We start from the raw sequence: 16,764 nt of genomic DNA on the forward strand, positions 1-16,764 counted from the left end.
ATACTGGGTAAATGATCTATGGTATCCTTCCATTACTTGATATCCCCATTCCGAGTAGTTGTATACGTTTGAAGGGCACGTGCTATGTCTGACTTCATATACCTCTTCATAAGCATCTATAAAGGATTATTCTTCACCACATCGCTGTGGTAGCAGTTTTTAAAGACACAGAGTTCGCCTAAAACATACATGGTGTCTGTAGGTATTCCAAGTGGTAATTGTTCCAGATGTATATGAACCACACTATATCCCAGGGATCACTGTAATGTACTGGTACCTGGAGCCCCGCAGACTGTGTTGATGGCCGTGGACTGGGAGGACAGCAGCTCATCCAGCAGTCTCTGAGCCGTGGGCAGGATCTGCACACACACACACACACACACACACACACTTCAGTCTACTGATCTATCGGCAGACCTTCCAAAAGGCACTGGGTTGGATAGCCGACATCCGCAATCCTACTGAAGGCCTCCGTGAGGAAGATGTCCTCTGACCCGTAACTGCTCTCTAAGGAGACAATCTGACATGAACACTTTCGATTGAAGCGCTGTCTGCTAAATAACTAAAACGGAAACCATGAGGGGTCAAGTGGTATTAACAGACACACAATCCTTTTGTGAACTTTGTTTATAAAGCTTGTACATCTCGCGAGTGTGTGTGCGCATCTGTGTTACAGGCAGTAATGTTTATGTTGGCAGTAAATGTTTTCCTGGTCACTGTGTAGTTATTACTGGTGAAATGATTCATCCATTATGCAGACAACCTTGTTGTGTTTGAACTGCACACAGAGTTTTCCTCCGCCTCAGCCTCTGATAATTTACTAGTAAAACGAAGGATCATGAGCTTTGGTGACAGCCCCGGCCACGGTCAGTGTTGCCAGATTGGGCCAGATTTCCCACCCAATCTGGCAACCTGGTGGAAATCTGGCCCAATCTGGCAACTCTGACCGTGGCCGGGGCTGTCACCAACGCTCATCATCCTTACTGACAGCTTGGTGTGTTGAGTTATAGTCTGAGTTAGTTGTGTTAGAAACACAAGATACAGGGCTTGGGCACAATGCACCATGGGATATTTTTGTAGGCGACGGCTTAAGAGAGTTGGACACGGCGAGCGGATTCCGTCGGCGAGTGCAGCAGCCAGCACACCCGTCGTTATTTCTGAACCTTTGACCTCGAGTGTGGGTGGGTTGTGGGTTGCCGTGACGACCGCGTATGGAATTATATGACCTCTGACCTGCTGGGGCAGCTCGCTAATGAGGTACTGGGCGAACTTCTGGAGCTGGTCCCTCTGCAGCCGGGAGAGAGACTCTGAGACTGGGGCCCGCAGACACACAGCAGACGCCTGGGGGAGAGGAAGAGAGGGAGGGAGAGAGAGGAAGAGAGGGAGGGAGGGAGAAGAAGGAAGGGAGAAGGAAAGAGGGAGAGGAAGAGAGGGAGGGGGGGGATAGAGAAGGAGGGGGAGAGAGAGAGTGAGCTGCATGGCTTCAGAAGTGCTCAGGATCTCCCCAAAGGATTCTCTGGGGGGGGGGAGGTGTGTGCGCGTGTGTCTGTGTGTTTGTCTCCTTGTGTGAGGAGTGTCATTTCCCTCAAGAAAAGATACATAAAAGGTTGAAACCTTGTCCCATCTCTGAATCCCAGAGGTTAACCAGAAAAAAGAGAACAAGGTTTAGGTTTACCAGCCAGCCGGTTAACCTGTAGAGCCCTCCCCAGCCCTAGGAACCCATCTCCCCAATCACCCCCCCCCCCCCCCCCTCAGACACCAACCGCCGCACCCCCAGCGCGGTTCACAGACACACAAGCGTGTTCCAGTGTGTCTGTGAGAGAGAGATACCAGCAGATTTATCCCCCAGAACAGACCTTGACTCACTCGTACTCATGAGTACCAGGCTCCACTCACCCCTCTTATCTAGAGGGGAGATGGAACGCTCCACCCAAGGAGCTAATCACAATCCCCCACACACACACACACACCGAAAGACACCGTGGAAACACACACACACAGAGGAAACACACATACCATGCAACCAAACAGGGGATCAAACACAGATGCCCAACGAAACACAGGAACAAACATAGACACACACACACACACTGCATGCAAACACACATAACTTGAGACACACACACACACAAATTGAAACAAGCTTTCGATTCCTAATTTAAACACCCGAAAGCTACATTTTTAGACGCACACCCCACCCACACACACACTCCGCAGTACTCACGTTGTGTATGCGGAAGAGACACAGCGCCACCACGTGCGCACACCACTTGGCCCCGGCGCCGCAGGTACAGGAACAGGAAGTGATGCGGCAGCGGTCGAACATCACGGCCACGTTGTACGCGCCCTTGGACTGACCGCCCTGCGTGGAGAACACCGTGGCGCTCAGGTGGAAGCCTGGGGGGGGGGCGAAGTACACACAGAGGGGATGAGACACAACTAAATGGTACTTAATGTACGCACTTATTGTCTGTAGTTCATCCTTTGCACTTAAAGTAAAGCGTTGTCTTATCCTACCTATCTTTGTTGGATAGGGGGAATGGGTTAACCTAGTGATTGTTAGTGCTTGGCAATTGGTCCTTGCAAACAGGCAGGGCTTGACCACTGGTGACCCCTTGGGTCAAGCAACCGTCAGAGGGAGAAGCTAGATCGGACTGCGGCCTGAGGCTAGCAGCCTGGCCCCGGGCCCTGGGCTGACTGAGGCTAGCAGCCTGGCCCCGGGCCCTGGGCTGACTGAGGCTAGCAGCCTGGCCCCGGGCCCTGGGCTGACTGAGGCTAGCAGCCTGGCCCCGGGCCCTGGGCTGACTGAGGCTAGCAGCCTGGCCCCGGGCCCTGGGCTGACTGAGGCTAGCAGCCTGGCCCCGGGCCCTTGGCCGACCCCCAGCTAGCGCTAAGCAGAGGACCAGCAGGGAAATCCCCTCAAACCCGCCCAACAACTGCACCGAGAGAGGAGGGAATATCACATGAAGGACTTTCACTTCTGCCAGAGCGCCTGTCGACCAGAAAGCGATGTGTGTGCAACTCTGGGAGCGTGGTACAAACAAAGATATCTTTGACCTACTTCTCTGTGTAGCTCGTCTGCGGGGAAACTTAACTAAACAGAGTTTCCATTACCTCAGAGCCCCACTGCATGGCAGCTAATAACGGTGGATGCCACGCAAAGCTCTGCGAGCACTTGTAATAGAAAACAGGGAATCGTTGCTCCTGCCTTGCTTAAGAGCAGGACTCCTTCACGTTACTACTGAGGCAGTTTGGATGTGGTTCAGCACATCGCATGTTGATGCAAGTGCCTTTTAGCCTAGTTGTACTTTATACTATTAGTCTATCAATCTATAGTCCATGGGGTCTCAACCTGATAGAGTTGAGCAGCAGTCAACGACTAGAACAGTGAACAGTCACTCAATACTACCAGCAATCAGCAGAGTCATCCCAATACTACCAGCCAACCAGAAGTTTTCCAAAGCTGCCCACATTTACTATACTTGCACGTCCATACATCAGGGACATTATGGACCGTAGGTCTAAGTTCCAGTATTCTCTCCTCTTTGTTTACATTTGCTTTTATACACTTTAATATACTGTGAAGTACTGGTATATTTGCATGCATACACTTTAAGTACTGGTACATTTGCATTTGTACACTGAGCTAAGCTCTGGGTCGGCTTAGCTCAGGAGGTAGAGCAGCTGTCTTGTAACCGACAGGTTGCTAGTTCGATCCCCCTGAGTGTTGGTGTGTCCCTGAGCAAGACACTTAACCCTAACTGCTCCTGACGAGCTGGCTGTCACCTTGCATGGTTGACTCTGCCGTCGGTGTGTCAATGTGTGTATTAACTGATGTAAGTTGCTTTGGATAAAAGCGTCTGCTAAATGCCCTAATTGTAATATACTGTGAAGTATTGGTACTGGGCTACTTAATAATTATTTTGTTTTCCCCGTTTGTCTTTACTTTAGCATTTACTTAAGCACTTATTTTTGTTTCATTAGTACTTTGTATTTTTTCATTGGATCTTATCCTGTGTTTTCCACTGCTGCTGGGCTGTTGTAAGGAATTTCTATCAATCACCATGAGAGGTTTTGTCCTCTACGTGGTTCTGTGCCTTCGTCACCGGAGCCCGACTGTGTAGCTCAGCCGTTTCCCTGCAGCTCCCTGAGAGCAGGGTTCACTAGGAGCTCAATAGAGAGTCTCTGTTTGAATAGAAGGTTGTGATTGCTATGCATATCCTTGCGAGAGATGACCTATAAACATGAACCCACCGATCTGCAGGGGGTCTTTCACCGCCCGCACCCGGTACAGCTGCTCCCCCCGCTGGAACTCATCTGGACTCCCATTGGCCAGACACGAGTACAACCTGCAGGGAGGGGGGGGGGGGGGAGGGAGGGTGAGGGAGAGTGAAAGGCAAACAAAGCATTGTGGTTTTGAGAGAGGGATGAGAATGACAGAGAAGGAGAGGGATGAGGAGGAAATTGAGGAGAGATGGTTGCGGAGGAGATGAGGAGGGAGAAAGATACAGGGAGAGAGTTGGTTGGGGAGGAGGAGAGAAAGGAAAGATGGTTGGAGAGGAAGGAGAGGGGAGGGGGAGATGGGAGAGGAGAGAGATAATAGATGGGTGGGGAAGAGGGGAGGAGGGGATGAGATGGGAGAGTAGGAGAAGAGCGTTGAGAGGAGGAGAGAGGAGAGAGATCAGAGACGGTTGGGCAGGAGAAAGTGCACAGGTTCAATACCAGGGTAAGAATTCCAACAGTGAAACATTTAAGTGGTCTTTCTGCTGCGTATAAAACGGAGGCAATGTGGTGTTCATCACAAACGCAGTGCTTCATCTAATGAAACGGGACAAGTGCATCGACACCTGCACCGTGGCCGTCAGCTCTGGTTTGGAGACATGCCTGTGGGGCTGAGTAACTCATTCCTTGTGCTAGGATCAGGCTGGGCACCAATGTATCAACAGCCTCTTCTTCGATACCTCAGAGTGACAAGTATCAACTGTTAACCTTTCATCCAAGGAAATTAACTATGAAAATATTTGGTTATTAGACGTCCCTGTATATTAGTAATGAGACCCTCGGCCTCAGGGTTAATTTGTCATTAGCGATCCAGGTGTGATGATAACACTTAGCCTCTCAGGTGTTAGTGTTAATTTGTTAATTGGGTTTTCATCAAATAGGTGATTAGACTTTCAGTGTACTAGATAATGATATATCCAGGTGTTATTAGTAATTATACGTCCCGGTGCAATTGGTCATTATCTGTCCAGGAACGATTGGTAATAATTATATATATCCAGGTGTGAATGGTCATTATACGTCGGGATGTAATTGGTCATTATACGTCCAGGTGTGATTGGTCATTATACGCCCAGGTGTAATTGGTCAGAATGCGTCCAGGTGTGATTGGTCATTATGCGTCCAGGTGTGATGGTCATTAAACATCCAGGTGTGATTGGTCATTATACGCCCAGGTGTGATTGGTCATTATCCGTCCAGGTGTGATTGGTCATTATCCGTCCAGGTGTGATTGGTCATTATGCGTCCAGGTGTGATTGGTCATTATGCGTCCAGGTGTGATTGGTCATTATCCGTCCAGGTGTGATTGGTCATTATGCGTCCAGGTGTGATTGGTCATTATGCGTCCAGGTGTGATTGGTCATTATGCGTCCAGGTGTGATTGGTCATTATGCGTCCAGGTGTGATTGGTCATTAAACGTCCAGGTATGATTGGACATTATACGCCCAGGTGTAATTGGTCATTATACGTGAATGTGTAATTGGTCATTATACTTCCAGGTGTGATTGGTCATTATACATCCAGGTGTAATTGGTCAGAATACGCCCAGGTGTGATTGGTGATTGAACGGCGTGCGCTCACCTGATGTCCTCCTCATTCTCAGGGAAGCTCCAGTAGGCGATGCGGAGCTGCAGCTGCTCTGGGACAGGGGGGTAGACCTTCTCCACCACCTCAAAAGGGATGTGGAACGCCACCTGCTTGGCCGACAGCTCCACCAGGGGACACACCTGGCCATCTGGGATGAAGAGGAGGAAGAGGAGGGATGAGTACAGGAGCCATGCATAGACATCTTATAGATAGACGGAGCATTGGCTGCTGGGACGCGAGAAATACGGCCGCCATCTTGGAGTGGTCAACCGGGAGCAGCAACAGCAGCAGAAACAGGATGCCGGGCTGTTGTTCAGCGTATTCCTGCTCAAATCGGCGGACAATCCATAATAGGAATCGGGGGATTACTTTTCACAAGCAAGATTTAACATTACCGTACAGTGTTTCCCCTAGAATTTCTTTTAGGCCCGGTGGTAAGAACTGATTTGTTGGTTATTTCCATATAAAACACTTGCTTAGCCATCACAAGTTGATAATGATTCAATAAACACGTTATTAACAATAAACTAATTTTATTTACAATACACACATTTTATTTACAATACACTAATTGTATTTACAATACACTAATATTATTTACAATACACTAATTTTATTATGAACACAGTAAGCATGGCTGGTTGCTACACTTAATCTTTCTAGGCTTTTGGAAGAATGGCTCTGCCATGCTAATGATGATATAACTTAATGCTGTCAGATTGTCCGTTATGATGGGGCATCATCTGCGCACGCGCGACACTGCATCTTTTTTTTATTTTTTATTTTTCTTTTTTTTTTGGCCGGTTGTTGGCGGGGGCGCTCGTTGGCCTGGCGGCCCGCCAGGCCTGAACAATGGTAGGGGAAACACTGCCGTACTATTGGTATAATTAGTATTGAATAATAAAACACGCCAAACCATGTGGCCTTTATCATAGCTACACGTATGACAAAAAACCGCATCAGTGGTATTCAGTGAGGTATGATTAATTAAATGCGCTGACAGTTCATTGCTCAAGCCAAACGGATTACACTGAGTGGAGCGGATGACCACTCCAAGATGGCGGCCCCGCGTCTCGTCAGCGCCAGTAGGCGGTAGCATTCGATGCTCCGTCTATCATATAAGATGTCTATGGAGCCATGTACCTGCTATGGGGGTGTGCTCTGCTGCGTTGGGTTGAAACCATGTGACAAATGATGTAGCCAATGAGAATGTAGAACTTCATGGTACGCACGGCCCCCTTACACACTCACACCCCTCTCACCCACCCCGGCCCTCTCACCCCTCTTTTGCACGCACACCGTTTTACACACATAATGTATGTTTGTACGTCCTTTCACTTAAAAACAGTACCTAGCATCGTGTAGCATCTTATCCTAGCTATCTTTGTTATATACGGGGAATGGGTTAACCTAGCGTTGTTAGTGCTCAGCACTTGGTTCTATGAACATAAGTTACTGTACCGACAGCAATATATTGTTGTTTTTCTTTCTTCTGACAAATGTCCTTATGTAAGACGCTTTGGATAAAAGCGTCTGCTAAATGCCCAAATACTACATGTACGGCTTACACGGTACAGCCCTGATCCTCCTGGGTAAGTACCAATAGACACCGCCGGGTAGGGCCTGCGTTGATACTGAGGTTAGACCTCAGTGCTAGTATATGGTGCAGTCGAGTGCTTAACAAGCAACACGTTTCAATTGAAATGGAGGTAGAGGATGGCTAACTACTCAAGCATCACAACCCAACCACATCACATTTAAAAAGACGCCGAGCAACGAACTGCACCCGCCCTGAGGTGGTATTGTCCTAGGACACAGACAATACACCTACCTACAGAGCACTTGTCAAAGTACAAAAATACTCCTGAATAGAGAAAAACATTTACAAAAAACAAGCATTGTATGATTTGTCTACAAGGCATTCCTCATGCATTTGGTATTGAATCCAGATTGGACATCCATGATATTCTGAATCCCTTCAGCTAGGGCTGCTCGATTATGGGAAAAATCATAATCACGATTATTTTGGTCAATATTGAAATCACGATTATTCAAACGATTATCTTTGAGTCTGAAAACGTGTTGTATTTATTCACCATGTCTCTCCCAAAAAAAACGTAACTGAGAACTTTGAAATCACGCCTTAAAAAAATACACAAAATGGTCAAAAAGAAAATGTTCCAATCTAAAATGATATACAGATATGTGTCCAGCTGTTCTGACCTTTCTATAAATCATTAAAAAAAATAAATAATAATAATAATAATAATTAACAAAAAATCAGATAACTCGATTATGTTAATTTTCTGATCGTTTGACGCTAAAATCGTAATCGCGATCAAAATTCGATTAATCGCCCAGCCCTACCTTCAGCCTAACAGACCCTAATGTCTAAACTGCAGGTAGATCTGCTCCCTCAGCTCTGCAGCAGAACAGACCCGCGTTGTCGGCTCAGAGCGTTGGTGGTGACTCGGTGAACAACATGAACCCTCTGGAGAAGCGGTGAATCACAGCGTATATCTACACCTGCTCCCTGAGCCCTACACCTGCCAGCTCAGACCACTATTTACGGCCTAAGGAGGAGCATGGAATGGCCTTGTATAGTCTCTATACTAGTAGTCGGAATTAAATAGGACGACAATAACTGCCCTAATCATGGTCAAAATGGGAGGCCTGAGGATATGTATGCAAGAGATGAGAATTTTGTTCAGAAGGCTATTTTGGTTTATGTATCGATACTGAATAAAAATCAACCTCAATTTGTCCCTACACGCGTAGGCCCTGCCTACCTGAACTCAAACCAGAAAGATCGATCAATCAGAGTGGTCACCAGGCGGGACTACAACCATAAGAGGTTTGCAAGGAGATCACAGGCATCCAAGTCTAAATGACTCCAACCAACTACTGCTACAAAAAACTATACACTAATGACTACAGCCGCTCGCTAACGTTCACTAGTGGCTCAGGTTCTCTAAAAACCTCCCAGTTGAGCGCTGGTTAAGAGATCACCACAGGGACGAGATTACTTCCCCAGTTGCCCCCCCCCCCCTCCATCTCCTCTCAGCAACATGATCACTGATCAGCCCTCACGGTGAGGTACTCCTGGTGTGAAGACCGTGGATGCTGTCTTCACCCTACTTCAATGTGATGTTTTATCTGAACCGAATTCAAAGTGAAAGCTTAAAAAAACGAATAGTATGAATAGCTATAAAACTACTGTGGGGATTGTAGTGAGGTTGTTTACGACAGTAGTGAGTTTGTCTACGATGGTAGTTAGTTTATAGTTTTTCTATGATGGTAGGGACTGTGACGGTAGAGTTTGTGTGATGTGGTGAGTTTCTGTGAGGGTAGTGAGTTTGTGAGTGACGTACTGGTTAAGTGTGTGACGGTAGTGGCTGTGACTGTAATGAGTGTGTGTGACGGTAGTGAGTGAGTGTGTGACGGCAGTGAGAGTGCGACGGCAGTGAGTGAGTGTGCGACGGCAGTGAGTGTGTGTGACGGCAGTGAGTGTGTGTTACGGCAGTGAGTGTGTGACGACAGTGTGTGTGTGTGTGTGACTGTAGTGAGTGTGTGTGACGGCAGTGAGTGTGTGTGACGGCAGCGAGTGTGTTACGGTAGCGAGTGTGTGACGGCAGTGAGTGTGTGTGACGGCAGCGAGTGTGTGACGGTAGCGAGTGTGTGACGGCAGCGAGTGTGTGAAGGTAGCGAGTGTGTGATGGCAGCGAGTGTGTGACGGCAGCGAGTGTGTGACGGCAGCGAGTGTGTGATGGCAGTGTGTGTGTGATACTAGTGACTAAGTGAGTGACGGCAGTGAGTGTGTGACGGCAGCGAGTGTGTGACGGCAGCGAGTGTGTGATGGCAGTGTTTGTGTGTGTGTGTGTGTGTGTGTGTGTGTGTGTGTGTGAAACTAGTGACTAAGTAAGTGTGTGACGGTAGTGAGTCAATCTGCAGGACGGATGAGAGGAGCTCTGGCGGGGGGGGGTAGGGTGGATACAGGCGAGGTAGAGTTCATGTTGCGAGCAGCCACTGGTAGCTGCCCAGTGACTGACTACAGACGGCCAACCAATCAGAGGAGGGCAGGGAGGGGGGGGGGGGGGGGGAATCTGCTCAAACAGCTGTTCCTTTGTAGCTCAGGCAGTGAAAGGTGAAAATTTGCCGTTCTCCCACTCGCTCACTCCCATTCCCTACGGTGCTCGCTCGCTCACTGCGTCTCTCCCCTCGGCACGGGCAGTTTTAAAACCACACACACACACACACACACACACACACACACACACACACACACACACACACACACACACACACACACACACACACACACACACACACACACACACACACACACACACACGTCGATTTAGGGTTATTGAGTTACGGGTTGCCAATGCGATTCATTCTGCCACACTACACAAGGATTTCATAATGGCATTAAACGGTTTCCAGATCTACTCTCACTAAAGACTCTGGACTGGAGAGAGAGTTTAAAAGTTTGACAGCCTCGCTGTGCCACTGATGAAGATGTTAGTTGTCCATCGTCGCATTTCGTATCCTTACCACCTTTACAGCTAAGTTGTAAACGTGCTACCTCAATGTTTACAGTGCGCCATTCAGGTTCACTCAAACCCTCAAACAGCAGCCTTCATATACACTAACTACTCTATTAGCCATCACCATAAGCTAGATATTATTAACTTCTTATTAACTCATAGTATGTTCAGGTGGAATAAGGTTCTACAACAAAACAAACTCCACAACAACAACACAATCTTTAAAAGTTCCAACAAAGCCACTTCACTTCAGCCACTTCTGCTCAATGAGCCTCATGTTATGGTTCTCTCCCAGCAGACCCGTGGTCCTCAAGTAGCAGGGTCCGGAGAACAACATGAGCTTCTGTACACTTCACACAACTGACTCCCCCACCCCTCCCCCCATCACCGCAACACAGGCCCCTCCCCCCACGGCGGAACACATTCTGCACCCACCCTCCGAGTCCTGATACTAAACACTCACTGGCACTAGCGAACCCAGCACATTCAGGGCCCTGGGTTCATGGTTTCACTGTTTATACACAGTACACTCATGGCTACAACCTACGGTTTAGGCCTAAAAAAAAAAAAGTTTGGTTCCTGTTGGTTGTCAGTTGAGGTCATGGGTAAGTAGGGAATTTATTTAATTTATTTATTTAATTTTTTCAAGCGGCAGAGAATGCTTGGTAGGTTGTTTTCATTTAAAACGAGAGAATGTGCTCATCCCTTGTACAGAATGAAGAGGTGCTGTACAAAAACGTAATTATAGTTTGCATCAAAACTTTTACTTTTTTTTTTTACTTTTTTTTCCCAAACTCATAAAATAATTTGGGTCACACATAAATTGGGCCTTAGAACTCGTTACTCAATAAACAAGTTTATTGCGTCCGATAAACCGACGAGCCCACAAAGCAGACTACCTAATACTTTACTACTACTGACGTTATAATGCTTGTAGTTTGTTCGGTTCCATTCAGCACAGACCAGACGGTCCCTAGAAGGACGGTTCGGATTGGGTGCTGGGACCACTGTACTGTGTTCCTTTGAGACAAACTAATGAAGGAATAATTGAAAGAATAAGCAAAGAACACTGACTTGACTCAAAGACTAGGGTTCCAAGATAACCGACCTTGTCCTAATGTACAGACACTCCAAAACAGAGTTCGATAGGAATTAATAGTACGGTGTTTACTAAACTCTGCTCTCCTAACCCTGTTCCATTTTTTACTAGTACTGACTTTAAGTACCGGGTAATTACCACATTACAGAGCTGTAGAGGCTGAAATACATCAACTTAAGTACCTTAAATAAATGTTATGGAAATGCGCTTCACCCGGTCACAGCCGCATTAGGAAGACTAATATCCTGTTTTGCCCTTCCACTACTTTGTACGATTGCATAAACACTGTTGCACTTGGAAGCCAGGAGTTCAAATAAATACAGAATGCTGTGATGACCGGTTCAGATCAGCCAAGACGTGCAACACTCAATTCAGGGTCCTTGGAGATTCATCAGTATGGAGGGACTCATCAATAGACCCCTGAACATCTGGAAAAGGTGTCAAAGCGACATCTTTAAACTGAGAACCTCCTCATCAATTACAATTCACACACCTCAGCTGTAAAGCGGTATTCAGGAAGGGTAATTCACAGTAGAAATGAATAAAGAAACAGACGATACTTTTGGAGGAGAGACAATGCAAACTTTAGCTTTAAAAAAGAACAACGATGTCCTTTCCACCAAGGCAATTGAGAACGTTATTCGGTACGGTTCCAACGTCGGCCGTACTGAAGAACACTCACTTCTTCATTCCACCCTAGACTAAACCCTTCAAGCCCTTTCATATGTTAAAACCAGCGTCCAGTAGGTCAGTTTCTCTCTGGAAGGCCTCAAATAAGCTTACACATCTTCCTGCATGATATACCAAACCCCCCTCTCCTCGAAGCTTAATTTCAAACTAGTCCACACAAGCCCCTCTCCTCAAGCTCTGAGATGACCTGGACATGGACCCTCTCCAACAAGACCATGATCCACCATCTCCTGGACAGACACACACACACACACACACACACACACACACACACACACACACACACACACACACACACACACACACACACACACACACACACACACACACACACACACACACACACACACACACACACACACACACACACACACACACACACACACTCCTCCTATGATCTTTTTCAGCCAAACCACCAGACATAATGTCTAGGAGTAATAACACCCTGCTGAAGGAATGAATGAGACGAGGGAGAGATGGTCTCTAACCCCTGCTCTGCTCTCTGCTCGTTGGTGGATCATGTCTTCAGAGAATACACAACAGCAGCGGGAACACACAATAACACAAACAGACATTCGCCCACGCCTGTACCTGATGCAGGCAGCGCGACCGTCGCCCACACACACACACACCTGTCGTGGCCTTGAGACTTCAGCAGAGAAAGGGAAACCTCTCTGCCGAGAGCCTCTACCAGGTGGCACGGTGCTTGAGACACCTGCTGCTGGTCGGTCTACACCGGTACCCTGATGGTCATGATAACCCAGACCCTCCACGTTGACCTTCCCAGTACACCACAGGACAGGCAGAACCTAACTGAAGGGCAGAATACTTCTGATCAAGCTTAATGCTGTTATTTTAGCAAAGAGTAACAACATTATAGGGCTCAGAAATATTTAAATATCGCCGTTTGTCATGGTCATGAAATAAAAGACCAAAATCCCCCATTTTTAATTCTGATGACGAATAAAACTATCAAAGATTACCATTACAACCTTGTGATGAGCTTAGACCGTGTTGTGATCATTTTGTTCCTTGCCGTTGAGATGAAGCGGCCAGGTCCCTAATGTACTACCAACTTGTTAAACCGTGGGGGGGGGGGGACTGCATGTGGCAGGGGAGAGGATGGGTTAGGAGAAGAGAGCGTGGGGGAGGGTAGGACTGTCAACAGAGGCCTTGTGGTAACTGTACTACTTAACGTAGTACGTTTCAATCTAATGAAGTCTCAGGTCTGCCTCGACAATACCTCTCAGACCAGGGTGTAAAGCAGTTCTGGTTATTAATATTAATGCCCCGGAACATTCTTATTTCAAGCACAGTCAGACTGGACAGTGTTACAAATATGACAAGTCACCGACAAGTGACAACCTGTTAAGAGCATAATATTGTGGAAGAACAAAATGCTAGAGTAACATAAAATACATAAAGAAAAGATAATTCATATACATGAAAGCACTAAGTAGATTTCAGGGTAATAATATAACTGACAAAATATACCGAATCCCATTATATACAAAATCCAAGTTATACGCAATTATTATAAAAGTTATAAAGCGACGGTTTAGTTTACCCTTTTCAAATCATCATATTTTACTTTGTGCGCCCCCAAAACGGTAAGGTTAGGACACAAACCTTATGTTATCATCACGACCAGGTCTCTACTGTAACAGAAGTGACCCAACCTTCTACTTAAACAAGAAAACAAAAACCAAGCGTCACCTTTGACCTTCACCGTGGGGGAATTTGGCCCGGCCGACTGCTTCCTCCAGCCCCTCCAGTTCTGACACAGGCTCTCTGCCTCCGAGATGAACGAGCACAGAGAGTCCTCCTCGAACCGGTCCGAGTCCTCGAAGGAGAACCTCTCCCCGTCCTCCCACTCGGCGAACATCAGCTCCATGACGGACGGCGGCTTGACCCACACACGGACGGCTGCAGCCTCTCTCAGCCCCCAACGCCAAGGGACCGGGGGGAAGTCCCAAGAGCTCAAAAGTTGTGGGGGGACGGGGTGAATGTCCCCAGACCTCAAAAGGGACCTGTTCCGAATAGTTCAACAGTTGTCCCGTTGTGGTAGAAACCGAGGGAGGAACGATCGATCCCCGATCTCCAATAGTAAACACAGATATCGAAAAGCAGCGGTAGTCCTTATCGGACGGAGTCTCAAGGTTTCAAGCGTCCGTGGAGTGTCTCTTACGGCCCCGCTGAGGGCGGTGAAAGCCCTGGGCCCCGTGGACCCCCGCGGAGGGTGAGCTGACAGCTCATCTACAGCGGTTTGGTGATGATGTGGTGATGATCCGAGTCAAAGCGAGACTCTTTCCATTCAGTCTTCACCGACGACAACATCACGATCCCATCGGGTCGGAGGTAACGACACGGTGCCCCACGACGAGGAGTCCAAAATATCAAAATAAGAGACTTTATCACCCCCCCCCACCCCTCACAGCACACTGGGACACTTTGTCTCCAAGCCTCGGCACTCATTCATTAAGCCTGTCAACATCTAGACTCCATCCAGACCACGTCCAGACCCCGTCCAGCCCTGTTCAGGAGCCCGAAACACCTGATATGATAACCCCGCAAAGCCAATTACTCCATGGAAGTGTGCTAACGCTGGGAGCTAACGTTAGCCTCTGGAGCTAACAAGGCTCACGGGCTGCTAACAGCAGCTGTCCCCGCCGACACGGGCAATGACAGCCGCTGACATCCGTGTGAGGGGTCCCCTCGGAGACAGACACGCGTCGGTGGGGGTACAGAACCCGGGTCGTTGAGTCCCGGTTTGAAGGGAGTTGTCGAGAAGCTAATGCTAACGCTAGCTTAGCGGCTAACTGCTAATGCTAATCTCCTGAGCTAGCCTCCGGGCTCCGTGTGTGTTGACATCGGCTCTTAAAAACACCGATCACCGTCAAACCTGGCGGCAGCGCGGCGGGTTCACACGGCCGGACTTCCTCATGGTACCGGGCTCCCGGTTCACCGATCCCCGGTTGGACGTAGTGGTGTCAGTCGGACCCCCTTGTCTTTGTATCGAGGAGCCCTTTTTCTGCCGTTTCTGAACCACCGCTACTTTCACCTTAATTATCCACGGTCGTTTTCGTTGTTATTACAGTCCGAATTAGGACGGGTCGCGGTTCTGCCGTCTCCGGGTCTGTCTTCAGAGCCTTCTCGGTTCAATCGGGGCCCCCCAGAAGTGATCAGTGAGTCCCCCCTTCTATCTCGCTCGCTCGCTCTCTCTCTCTCTCTCTCTCTCTCTCTCTCTCCCTCTATGTATCTCGCTCTCTCTCCCCCTCTCCCTCTATCTCTCTCTCTCTCCTCCGGTGTTAACCGGTGGTGAAGATGTCTCTCGCTGCTGCTCCTCTTCAGAGGTCTCCGCCACCAGCTGATTACGACTTCCGCTCCCTGGCCCAAGCAGCGATTACCACTTCCGCCCAGTGCGAGAGCAGCTGGCGTGTGTGTGTGCGTGTGTGTGTGCGTGTGCGTGTGTGTGTGTGCGCGTGTGCGTGTGTGTGTGTGCGCGTGTGTGTGTGCGCGTGTTTGTGTGTGTGTGTGTGTGTGTGTGTGTGTGTGTGTGTGTGTGTGTGTGTGTGTGTGTGTGTGTGTGTGTGTGTGTGTGTGTGTGTGTGTGTGTGTGTGTGTGTGTGTACACAATCCTATGGTCCACACTGACATGGACCCTGAACTGGCCATTGACACTACTGTTATGTTTAATATTGTATATTAGAGATCAACCTTCTATTTAACATGGAAGAATATCAACCTATTGGAAAGTGGATAGTGTTTCCCAACCTTTGTTGTCCTATGTATGCCTCCCCACTGCTCCACCAGTATGGCTGGAGTTGTGCTTCATTGACACAGATTCAATAAAGAAAACTATAAAACTAAAAATAGTAGCAGGCTACACCTCAACTTCATTAAGAAAATGGGTATGATCACACATGCGCTTGCGCGCACACACACACACACACACACACACACACACACACACACACACACACACACACACACACACACACACACACACACACACAGAGTTCTAGCTATAATCACTATGGATTTGTATTTTCCTATTAAAACTAATCCAAAGTCAGAGATCATAACGTGGCAGGAAGGAAGGACTTTTATTCAAGCCAAGTAAACAATACAGAGAGAGATCAGCACGTGAACAAGACAGTTACTGCAGCTTCTGATGCATTGTTGGCGATGTAGGAACTCGGCCATCTCCCTCCTGTGATGGTTCATAATCACATTGTAGTTCTTTTGTCTTTTTTGGAAAATGTTTTTTTTTTTCGTATGAAGGCCCCCTTAATGAACAGCACAATGAAAAAAATAAGATTTTCTTAAGCTAACCTTAAAGGTGAAGTAGGTAAGATTTGAGAGCTGTTATTATTCGAGAGTCATTTTGGAGAAATGGTCGTCAGCAGTTGTATTGTTATTGTTGTGGAGAATTGAGAACATTGAATTTTCTGCGTTGTATTTGTTAAAAAATCTTTAACTCTTTATTTACTATCTCTCTCTCTCTCTTTCTACTCTTAAATCTTACCATCAGCATCTTTAATCTCCTTGAATAAAAC

General features: G+C 47.6%; 3 protein-coding genes across 3 annotated transcripts in view; 1 reads left to right on the plus strand and 2 right to left on the minus strand.

Annotated features, from left to right (window-relative positions):
• The window catches only part of zswim8 (zinc finger, SWIM-type containing 8), a 39,857-nt gene extending 24,265 nt beyond the window's left edge, over nt 1-15,592 (minus strand). Inside the window, exons 1-6 of the mRNA XM_060073836.1 lie at nt 13,922-15,592; nt 5,864-6,017; nt 4,255-4,349; nt 2,225-2,397; nt 1,234-1,341; nt 278-359 (exon numbers count right to left, since the gene is read on the minus strand). Coding sequence (XP_059929819.1) covers nt 278-359; nt 1,234-1,341; nt 2,225-2,397; nt 4,255-4,349; nt 5,864-6,017; nt 13,922-14,099 — 790 coding nt within the window. The 5' untranslated portion in view covers nt 14,100-15,592. The remainder of the gene's footprint in view (nt 1-277; nt 360-1,233; nt 1,342-2,224; nt 2,398-4,254; nt 4,350-5,863; nt 6,018-13,921) is intronic.
• c15h3orf70 (chromosome 15 C3orf70 homolog) overlaps nt 1-16,764 on the plus strand; it is a 70,913-nt gene that overhangs the window by 3,275 nt on the left and 50,874 nt on the right. The window lies entirely within an intron of this gene.
• Nucleotides 16,293-16,764, minus strand: part of si:ch211-51a6.2 (neurotrypsin) — a 7,418-nt gene continuing 6,946 nt past the window's right edge. Inside the window, exon 7 of the mRNA XM_060073837.1 lies at nt 16,293-16,764. This exon is cut by the window's right edge and continues 1,269 nt beyond it. The gene's annotated coding sequence lies outside the window, so the exon portion shown is untranslated.

Source organism: Gadus macrocephalus, chromosome 15 (genome assembly GCF_031168955.1).
Source record: "Gadus macrocephalus chromosome 15, ASM3116895v1".
Taxonomy (NCBI): Eukaryota; Metazoa; Chordata; class Actinopteri; order Gadiformes; family Gadidae; genus Gadus; species Gadus macrocephalus.